Source organism: Corapipo altera, unplaced genomic scaffold, assembly GCF_003945725.1.
Source record: "Corapipo altera isolate COAL_440 unplaced genomic scaffold, ASM394572v1 60703, whole genome shotgun sequence".
NCBI classification, from domain to species: Eukaryota; Metazoa; Chordata; class Aves; order Passeriformes; family Pipridae; genus Corapipo; species Corapipo altera.
This window is the reverse complement of record NW_020885163.1, coordinates 34,260-45,366: the sequence shown is the minus strand read 5'-3', so window position 1 is coordinate 45,366 and position 11,107 is coordinate 34,260. Positions and strand designations below refer to the sequence as shown.

The following is an 11,107-nucleotide window of genomic DNA, read 5'->3' as shown; positions in this document are numbered from 1 at the left end:
TTGCTCCTTCTCCAGGGTCTTTTGATCTGTTGAGGAGGAAAAGTCACTGCTGAGTTAGACCAGGCTTCTGCAGCCAAACATTACACATCTCACAGCCACCCCACTCTCAGGCCCTTGCTCCTCACTCAGACCTTCCTGCAGCTCCCTCCCCTGAGCTCTGGCTTTTGCTGTCTGAGGGGACTGTTGGAAGCAGTAACTCTGTGATGTGCTCCCAAGGACTCCTTCTTGCTCTGCTGGGAGAGGGAACTTGGAACGCAGGGTGATCTCAAATTAAATATATTCGTGATACACCAAAGAGGTGCTCAGCTTTGCTCTTTGCAATTTGCCCAAATGAAGGACTGACCTGAGGGAATTCTTCGTATTTGTTCACCCAGTTGCACCTGCCACATTTAGGAGTGGTTGTGGATATTTGAAATCCCTGACATTTCCATTGCACTGCAGGCCAAGTCTTGTGGGTTCTGAGGGGCACAGGGACGGTCCCTTAGTGCAGAGAGAAGAACTGCTCTGCCCATCAGTCCTGTGCTCAGCTGCCCTGTACTGGCAGCTTGGAGCTGGAGGAGCATCACACTCAACTGTTCCCCTACAGAGAAACTGCAGAGAGATCCAGGAACCCATGTCCAAAGAACAGACTGGCACACTCCTCACCTTTTAATCTCTCCCCTCCCAGAGTGAGACACGAAATGCTGATTGCAGCTGCCCAGAGCATTTCCATGGATTTAGCACTGAGGAGTTTTCTCCATGGGGAACCTGTGCAGCACAGAGATACTATGGCAGAGATACTGCAGGGCAATGCACAGCCCAGCCCCCGTGGGCCTGAGGGCACAGGCTCTGCTTAGGCTGGGAAAGGAGCCCAGGGAGGAGCTGCTCAGGGAAGGGGTCTGTGCCACAGGGACAGCAGGGAGGGGCCCACATCCCCCTGCCCAGCACTTCTGGCAGCAGCTCCCTCTCCCTCCCTGCCTGTCTCTGGGTGAGGAGCTGTTCCTGCCAGCAGCCCCTCCCTGTGCTCAGCTCAGCTCCCTGCCAGTGCTGCCAGAGCCATCCCCAGCCCAGTGCCCAGGGGCAGCTGTGCCTGGGCAGGGGCTGCAGAGCAGATCCCAGACAGCCTGCGGTGGCTGGGAAGGGGGAGGTGTTCTGGGGGGATGTGCTTCCTGAGAAGGGCCCTTGGAAATGGCAGGAGGTGGAGCTGAAGCTGTGAGGAGCCCTGAGCCTGCAGCTGAAGGGCCCTGCCCAGCCCTGCCCAGCCCTGAGGGGTCACTCCTTCCACCCACCCCTTCTCCCTGCAGGGCTGTGGCAGCTCCTTGGCCGGGCTGAGAGCTGAGCCTGGCAGGCAGCAGAGTCCCTGCTCCAGCACACAGAGCCCTGGGGGCAGGACCCTGCTCTGCACCACAGCCCTGGGCACCCCTGGCTGCACCCCCACCTTCCCACCCCACAGCCAGCCCTGCCACAGGGAACCTTCTTGCCCTGGGCCTCTGATGGGGCACAGCAAATCCTGCTCTGCAGCAGCTTCTGCTGCACCCCAGCAAATCCAGCAGAGCCATCCTGACAGCTCCTGCCACTGCTGCCATTTGGCAGCTGGCAGAGGCACTTGCAGGAACTCACCTGCACTGCTCTGCAGCCACAGCCTGACTGTGGCAAAGGACTGGGAAGGTTCCTGCCCTGAGTAGCTCTGCCCTGTCCTCCCACCCCAGGATCCCTTGAACCTCCTGCTCACTTCTCCTGTCTGCCCTTGCTGCCTGCAGCTCCTGCCCTGCTCTGCCATGTGGCCACTTCCCCTGCACTGCAGCAACTGGGAGAGTCCTGCTGAAAGATCCTGGAAGCTGTGGGATGTGCCAGCTTTAGGAGATGCCTCCAGGAAGGCAAGTTGAACTTTCCTACAGCCAGAGAATTCTTCATTTAAATCCTGGGAAGGTTTCTCCAGCAGTGAGAGCTCAGTCACCTCCTAGCCCAGGCTGCCTCTCCTCTCTCTGCCTTCTCTCCTGTGCCCTGGGTGCTGCAGGCAGTGCCCTCAGCCCTGCTGGGCTGTGCAGAGAAGCTGCTCACCAGCAGAGCTGTCTCTTTGAAGCTCTTCTTGCTTGCCAGGAGCTCCCTGTGTGCCAGGAGCCCAGCCCAGCTCAGCAGCACAGCAACAGCCCCAGGCAGCCCTTTCTCTGCCCCTCTGGGCTCCCTCCAGCTGTCCCTGGGGCTCCAGGGGAACCTGCTGGTACACAGCTGAAGGAAATAATGATGTTCCTTCTCTCAGCTGGGCACAGACACTTCTTTCAGCACTGTCATTTCTCCAAACAGACACAAAGTTCAAGAGTCCCCTTTTAATGTCCCATCATTAGACAGGAAACCCAGACAATGCCCAGGAGGGATCTCCTTCACCTGCACTGAGGGAAGGGACTCAGCTGAGTCAACAGAGGTGTCTCCTTGTGGCTCTGCAGACCTGGGGCCAGAAGGACACTCAGCTCCCTCCACAACCCCCATGGGCTGGGATTCCTTCTGCCCCACTTCAGTGGACCCAAAACAGGCACCTGCAGGTGACTCCTTGTCCCAGCTCCCATGGGAATGAATGAAGACCAAATCCAGGAGTGACCTGCTGGGACACAAAGCCCTGGTTCCTTCTGAGGGGCCAGAGGTGACAGAGATTCCTGCTGGGAACTGCAGGCTCCAATGGAGCAGTTCCTAGGGACAGGGCAGCAGCTGTGGGATCTTCTTGGAGGCTGCTGGGACATTGCTTTGGCCAACTTCAGTGGCAGAAGGGGCCCACATGTAGGACAGGGGAACCTGTCACTGTTCCTTCTGTCCAGGGCAGCCCCTAGAGGTGCTCAGGTGACCAAATGGAGTCAGGTGGCACAGGGAGAGAGGTCTCTCTCCTGTTCTTTATCAGGGTATTTTCTACATGTTCTCACAGTACAATGGCCGTTGTCTCCTGGACATCCCTTCACTGCTGAACCTAATTCAAGGCAGCTGAGCCTGGATTGAACAGCCAAAGAGGGTCCTGTAGTGCCAGGGGAGGTGCCAGGGCTCTGCAGCACAAGTGCAGTACCTGCCATGGACAGCACAGGGCCTGTGCAGGGACCCTGTCCCCATTCCCAGCCGTTGTGTGACAGGCACCACCCAGGGCTTCTCAGACACATTGGGGGCCTCTGGGGCAGTGAGTGAATCCCAGCCCTGCAGGGACACAAAGGCCAGCTTTCAGTGGAAGAATTAAGAAGTTTCCTTATTTTACCATACCAATTTATAGTTAAACAGTTATGTCAGCTGACTGTTATCAATTGTTAAAATGTTTCCTTTTATATAATGTTGTCTCATTATTCCTTCCCCTTTCACTTATCTATATATAAACGACCCATTTTTCTTTTTTGGATAATTTGTTAAAGCCTCTTCATCAAATTCCTTTTTTTTTTTTTTCATCTCAAACCTGTTCTTCAAATTTAAAAAACAAAACAGACAATCTATTTTGTAAATTCCCTAAAAGACAAATATCCCTGACTAAGGATCTCGAGGAAAGCACTCGAGGTCCGTTCTCCAACCAGGGTGCGTTAAAGGGCCTCCAGATGTGGCGCGGGATTGTAGGTCCTTCGTATTGAAGGAACCCGCCTGGACTCAAGTGCTGTGGCTCAGAGAGCAGCACTCCAGCAGCCCCCCAGCTGAACAGCGGATATCACACCGCAAGGTGGGCTGATTGTGGTGGTTTGGGCTAGGCCTTCCTTGGTGACCAGTTTGTAACCAAGGAAGGGTCCAGATTTACCCAGTATTCCCTACGATTTTTACGTAAGCCAGATTATAAGAAGAAAGGAGGAGAGGCCTTCGCTCTCTTTCCTTCCGGCAGTTTGGAGGTGCAGGTTCCCTGCTGTTGAGTCTGCCGTGTTGGGAGCGAGGCCTGGTAAGGCCTTGTCGACCTTGGGAGGCGGAGGTTGCCGGCGATTGTCCCGGAGTGACTCTCGGTTGTCCCAAGGAGAGTGGTGGGATATTTTTCTTTGCTAACTCTTTAGTTACTAGATCTTGGGCTACTGATTGGGAAATATATATATATATATATATATATATTTTATTTTGGTTTTGTTCCCTTTCCCTTCCCCCTTCCCCTTCCCTTGTGAAATTGTATATATATTACATTGTATATATTTCAATTGTAACATAAGTGTAAATATATTTATATATATCACTTTAGCTGTCTCTCTCATTTCGGGTTTTCTTAGCTGGTTGTTTTTCTCCGTCTTCTCCCTGAGGTTTTGGGGGGGGGGGGACTTCTGGTGGTAAGGTTTGGAGACTTGGCAGGGAGCCAGCTTCAAACTATATCACTGATCCTCGCGTCCAATATAAGAGACAAGCAGCTGGGGAAGAACCCTGACAATCTGAACCCTGACAATATCCTGTTGACTTTATTTTATGAAATAGATTGTCTTGACATTTAAAAATATCAGTTTGAAAAAAAAAAAAGTTTTCATTAGAATGAGGATAGATAAAAAAAAAAAAAAGAAAGCGTTACACAGCAAAATCTGAAGCAGAAAATTTGGGGAAACATCTGTACAAATTGTAAGTGAAATATAAAGGTGATAAAGAAAAAGTACGTAATAGAAAGCTCCCAGAGTGGTTTACTCAGAATAAGGAATATAGAATGTCATTAAATAGAAAGCTTTAAGAGTGGTTTACTGTGAAAAGAAAGTTTAAAAAGAGAGTACTGAAATCGGAAGAAGTAATGATTAAGTAAATTAAATGAAAAATTCTGCTTCTTTAGATCTCTGTTGTCTGTAACCAAAACATAATCCCTCAAAGAGCTAATCTCAGACAAACTGTGTTACTCCCTTGTGCTTATTTGCCCTTTTACTTACTTACCCTTAGTATAACTTGATTTCCTTTCCTTATTGATTGCTTTTGTCACACTAAAGGACCCAAAGACTCATTAAGAAAACTATAACTAAGGTTCTGTGTTAACAAAAAACAGTACAATTATTTATATATATTTTTATATACTTTTTTGTATCTTAAGAATCAATTCTTGTTCCATGATAAATTCAAGAAAGTTTTCTTTAAACTTGCTTTTCTATAAAACAGAAAAGGGGGATATATTGGGATCCAGTTTTTGAGAAAATGTGGTTTAGGATTTTTGTTATGTTATTATACTATGTTATTGTATTATTCCCTTTCATTGTACCCCCATTTTCCCTTATTTTCCCTAAGCCTTCGAACCCTGAGTTTCTATTGGCCAGTTAGTGCTGCATTGCAGTACCAACCTTATATGGTCATTTCTTCCTTATATAGATATGCTCCTCCCCTTGTTCTCCCTATATGGTCCTAGTTTGCATACTCCACCCTTGCTCCTCCCCAGTTACTCCCCTTGTTCCAGCAAGTTCTGCTCCTGCCCTATAAAAGGCAGGAGCCGTGGTAATAAAGTGTTCCATTTTGCACCTGACATTGAAATGTGTGATCCCTCATTCCTACTGGGCCGTTGAGGACACTGAGAACCTGTTTCCCACATTTCAGTCCTGTGACCACGGGCAGGGACAGGCCCTGGGTGCTGCTGGGACAGAGCTGGGCTCTTTACCTTCCAACCTTCTCCTTTAGGCACACAAGGTCGCTTGCAGCAGCTTTTCCCTTCAAAAAAAGCATTACAGAGAAAGACCTCCTTCCTCCTCAAAATGCTGCAGAAGCTTTGAACAGAAGACAAGTTTGGCTCACTGCAGGGGGAAAGGATGCTGATCCAACCTGAATTTGTAATGGGAAATGATGGAGCCCTTGGGAATAGTAGGAGGAACAGAGGAGTATTTTATAGGTACGGGGCTTTGGAGCAGTACTGGTCTCTGCTGCTTGTCAGATGTCACTGAAGAAGTGTTGGGCTGGACTGCTGTGAGATAAAGCACTTTAACATGTGAAAACCAGCCCTTCTGTGGGACAGTTGGACCCCTTCACTCCAGACTTGTGCCTGTGCCAAGGGCACAGCACAAAGAAAGGCCACTTGTCACACATGAGCTCTGCTGTGAGCCAGCTCCGAGCTCAGCCTGATGAATCCTTAAGTTGCTGGGTTTTCCCTTCAGCCCAGGGTTTCCCCTGCCAGTGTTTGCACAGCACACAGAGTGCAGGGGCCGCAGCAGCTGGAGGGTCCCTGGATCAGGGTCAGGTCAATTAAAATCAGCCCAATCCGTATTTCTAAGGCTCTGCAACACATTTGTGTGCAATGAATGCACTGTGCTGACACTCCTGGAAAGAGCTGAGTCTGCAGCACACGTGTATTTTGCTAAGTAGGAAAAAAACCCATCAAAAAACCCCTTACTGCACCATTCCCAGTCGATGGGGCCAGTTCAGGCCCATTTGCCTCTTTCTGACCTTTGCTATCAATGCTCCTCCCAGCAGATAATTACCCACATGCTATTTTTTTTACCCTGCAATTTCCTCTAATCTCAAATAAATGCTATAATTGACCTCTGTCCTCCCAGTGTACATGACACATTGAGCAGGGCTGTGCCCACAAAAGACTGTTTGAAAGCACTGTCTGTTCACACTGGGGCCACTTCTATTGTGGGTGCTTTGAACCAGAAGTCAGACCTCAAATATCCAATGCTGTGAATCATTACCCAGGCAAAATAGATATTTTTCAGGTGGCTGCTAAAGAAAGCCTATGATGTGGAACTGAAATGGTCCATGTGAGCCAGAGCTCACCTCGGCCAGAAGCAGTTTCACAAACAGTTGCTAATTTGCACACTGGACCATTTTGTTTCTGCCCAGACTCTCTGTGCACACCCAGGAGGCTTTTAACCAAATACAGTGCTTTCAAAGTAGCTTGGAATGTTTTCCGCTTCTGGAAATCACAAATTTTAGTGCAAAGAATACCTGCTGCTTATTCCTGCTGCTCCATCCCACAGGCTCCCGGAAAATCCCTGAGCGGTGCTTGGCAGTTAACACTTACTTTCCCCTGCCAGTCACTATTTTCTAAAGAATATTTTTGCCTCTTAGCTGTGGTTAATGGGCTTTGTCTGTACTGTATGGATTCAGTCAGGGCATCCCTGAAAGGTGGTACTTAATAAAAGAGAACATGTTGATGAAACTTCCTCCCCGGCCAAGCCCTGGGCTTTTCCCATGGGCTCCGCTGCAGTGCACATACCCAAATGACCTTGGGATTTAAGCTGAAAAACTACTGTCTTCTCAATGCCTACTTGGCTTTGGGGCAGAAATTCCATCACTGCTCTCATGGCAAAGGCTGGTGACAAGGGAGGCTGGTGACATTCCCCAGTGGAGCAGCGAGCCTGTAGCATGTCCTGCATTCACTAAGCAGTGCCAGCACAGGTTGCAGCCCCTGCTTTCAGGGCTGTTTGCTCCCCTGGGCTGTTTGATGTCACCTGGCTGGGGTAGCAGTGTGACAGTGCAGGGCTGGAGGAGCTCCCAGCCTTCCCCATCCCCAAAAGCAGGGCTCCAGCATAGCTAATCCCCTGCTGCCAGCTCCCACAAACAATGTCCCTCTGGAGTAAACACAGCTGGGGAAGGAGAAGAGGGAACTTTATTTTGCAGTCATTTGTGGTAGTGTTCATGCCTACAACCCCAAGTGCTTTCTCTGCTTATGCACCAGAGCAAGTAATAATAGTATTTTTCACTGATACAGTGATTTTCATCTCTAGGACTCTCTGCAGACCTGGCCTGTGGTCTGGGGATGGCCTCACCTGGGCAGGTGAACTCCAGTCATACACAACAAAACTGTGCTCCTTGTCTCTGCAGAGATTTTGGAAATATCACCTGCCTGCTCAGCACCTTCCAGGGAGCTTTGGTCTCATCTCACCCAGGGCTGCAGAAGGGCCCAAGGGATGTTCCTCAAGGCTCAGGCTAGGAAGTGGTTCCACCTGATGGACTTGCCTTTAGCTAGATGGGGACTTCAGGAGTGGAATGACTGAAAGCTCTGCTCTCTCCAGTATCAGAGAAGCCCTGCTCAGCAGGGAGGAGCAGGCAGGACTTCTCTGGAGCTCCCTTTCTCTGGAGATATTCAAAACCAACCTGGACACAACCCTATGTAACCTACTCCAGGTGAACCTGCTTTAGCAGATCTCCAGATCTCCCAACTATTCTGTAATTCTGTGGTTTTCTGGCTCACTGTCCTCAGTGACTGGGCTGCCATGTGCATCACATATGAGAGAGGAAGGCAGGAGGCAGAGGAGCAGTGTAAAACACGGCCAGGTCACTAAAAATAAGAAATGAAAAGCTGAGCATGAGATTGCAGAAACTGAAAGCAGGTGTAGGATGGACTGAGAGCCATGGGACAAAACAACTGAGTCACAGAGCAGCAGGTCTGAGAGCAGGAAAGGTTAAAACAAATATTGTTGAATTGGCTTAAGACTGCAATCAAAGCTGGAGATTGCATTCGGGTTCTACACACTGAGCTGTTGTTCTATCCTGCTCTAATTTCTGTCAGTGTTACTGTTGGAGGAGCAGCTCCACTCGGGCTCTCAGCTCCTGAGGGAAACATGAGTGGGACTTCAGGAAGGGTGGGTTTAGATTAAACATTAGAGAGAAATTACAGTCTTAAGCTCTGCCAGGGGAGGTTTAGAAAATTTTTTACAGAGAGAGTAATCAGCCATTGGAATGGGCTGCCCAGGGAGGGGGTGGATTCGCCATCCCTGCAGGTTTTTTTTTTTAAGACGAGACTGGATGTGGCACGGCAGTGCTGGATCAAGGGTTGGACTCGATGATCTCGGAGATCTTTCCCAAGCTGGCTGATCCTGTGATTTTACGACTCTATGAATTCTTCCCTGCGAGCGCGGCGAGGCACCGGCACAGGCTGCCCAAAGATGTGGCCGCGCCCCACCCCTGGAAGCGTCCGAGGCCAGGCTGGACGGGGCTTGGAGCAACCCGGGTCTAGCGGAAGGCGTCCCTAAACCAGGGCAGGGCTGTGGAAAGGGTCTGATCTCTAAGGCTCCGATGCCATCGCCCCGTGCCTGCCCCGGGCTCTGCGGGGCGGGGCCGGGCGAGCGGGGCCGGCGGAGCGGGAGCGGCGGGAGCATGGAGCGGGCACCGGGAGTGTTCGGGGGACCCAAGGTGAGCTGGCGGCGCTGCCGCAGGCAGGGCTGGGAACGGGCATGCACCGGGAGCAGCGGAGCTGGGAGAGGTGGCCAGAGCTGGCTGGAGCTGTGCGTGTCCCGGCCGCGCCGAGGAGATGGCACTAAAGGTGCCCGCGCTGGCTGTGCCGAGGGAGTTTGGGTGGGTGCCTTGCCCTGCTCCCTGTAACACTGCGGCCTCTGTGCTGAGCTGATAGTACAGGGATTTGACTTGGGAACAAAACTTCAAAGCTAAAAATTAAAAAAAAAAAAAATTTACAACGGTGATCCTTATTGAGGGGACTGCAAATGCACAACAGTGTGTTCAGAGCGATGTTGTCTTTGGCTAAACCACTTCTTGAGTACAGCCTGACCCCTCACTCTTGGCACGGGTGCCTGGTTCTGCTGAGGCTGCATCGAGCTCAGCCATACCTTACACAGTGGTACCTTGTGTGCTCAGTCCTTCAATAATGGGATACAGGGATGCTCTTGGATAAACTTCCTGCATCCACTTGTCAGCTGTGATGGCAGTGAGAGGCTGGCTTGGTGCTGCACAGAGTGCAAGGGCTCTGGTTATTGCTCCAGCCGGGGGTGGGTGTGAGATCCATGGTGGGTTGGCGAGGACGTGGCCCTGCCACCCCATGGGAGGCATCACCTGTGATGACACACAGCCACCATCACCTGTTAACGTCACGAGTCTTGTACCGAGGTCAGTGAAGGTCGAGTAGTTGGTGCTGGGAGGATGGTACCAAAGGCTTCCCAGCACAGGAGTAACCTCCTCTTCCACAGCCACCAAACCCCTGTATCATGTCAGTGCTTGTCTGGAAAGCATGGATGTGTTTTGCAGCAGGGTGTCGTGTGGGTTTTGCAAGTCTCCCATGTTTCTCTTTCAAAGGCTCAAGCCTTAAAGCATGTGGCAGATTCATCTCCCAGATGCATTTGTGGGTGTTGCCAGATTTGAGGACAATGCTGTGCCACTTCCACTTCACATCCCTCTTGAGCCACTCGCACCTCTTGCTCCTAAATGAGTGTTTGTGGTGAGCTTAGGATGAGGATGACTTTGCTCCTGACAGCACACTTCCATAAACCAGTATTTGGGAAACACAGTTCATTCTTTTTTGCAGTGGTTGGCATTTGTCTTATCTCTTGTTCAACTTTGCTCTCCATTAACATTTGCCTGCCACACTTATCTAATAATTGACAAATTACAGCTATAATTGCCCTATTTTTCAGCTATTGAGGTTAATAGAATGAATTTAAATTGTCAGCTTTTAATGGCCTGATAAGTAATCCTGGGCAAAGTCACTGTTAAGGGTTTTATGATGCCGTTTTACCAGCTGCAGTTGGTGTTACTTTTACTGTGGTGTTAGGACTGACTTTGGTCATTGTATGTATTTTAAGAAAGACCCTAGAACTACCTCATACAGAAAATCCTTCAAGTGCCTTAGCTTGGATGGCTCTTTTTATGCCATATAATAGGTAAACTGAGCAGTTAACTGCTCTGCCATGGTCTGCTGAGCAAACTCTAACAGAGAAATTGTATTGGATTTACTGTGGCTGAAAATACTTTGAATGTTTGGTTAACTTTTTCCTCCTAATTTCACTAAATTGAAAATAATCAGAATGGAACATACTTGTTTGAGTACCTGATTTTGAATTTAGTTTTGAAGCTTATTAAGTCTCAAAGAAAACATTACAATATTGCCAGAGAAGTCACGCCAGAGCCCTTAAAATTTCTCCTTTTTAAAATCTGAACCAACTTGCTGATAACTGCACCAGTGAGTCGCGTGCCCTGGTTGAGCTGAAACTTTTTTTGCATAAAAATGGAAAGCACTGGGTTTGCTCTGATGGCCTTGCTGGGGGCTGTCTGTGCTGAGGACACACAGTTTACAGCCAGTTACATCTTTTGAACTCACCCCTCTGGCTTTCAACAACTCTTTAGTGAAACTAAAGGTTTTATTGAATTGCACTCTGGGTTTTTGGTGCCCTGGCAGGAGCTCAGTGGAGGTGCAGAAGAACACAAGTGTGGCTGCACAGAGTTGGTCTTGATGGTCCTCACTGCAACTGGGGGACGAGCAAAGCTCCTGCCCCAGGAAAGCGTTGGA

The 11,107-nt window shown here is 49.8% G+C and overlaps 1 protein-coding gene across 1 annotated transcript in view; it reads left to right on the top strand.

Annotated features, from left to right (window-relative positions):
* The first annotated feature begins 8,962 nt into the window (after positions 1–8,962).
* Positions 8,963–11,107, top strand: part of LOC113940027 (adenosine deaminase-like) — a 17,620-nt gene continuing 15,475 nt past the window's right edge. The window contains exon 1 of the mRNA XM_027631082.1: positions 8,963–9,003. Coding sequence (XP_027486883.1) covers positions 8,968–9,003 — 36 coding nt within the window. The 5' untranslated portion in view covers positions 8,963–8,967. The remainder of the gene's footprint in view (positions 9,004–11,107) is intronic.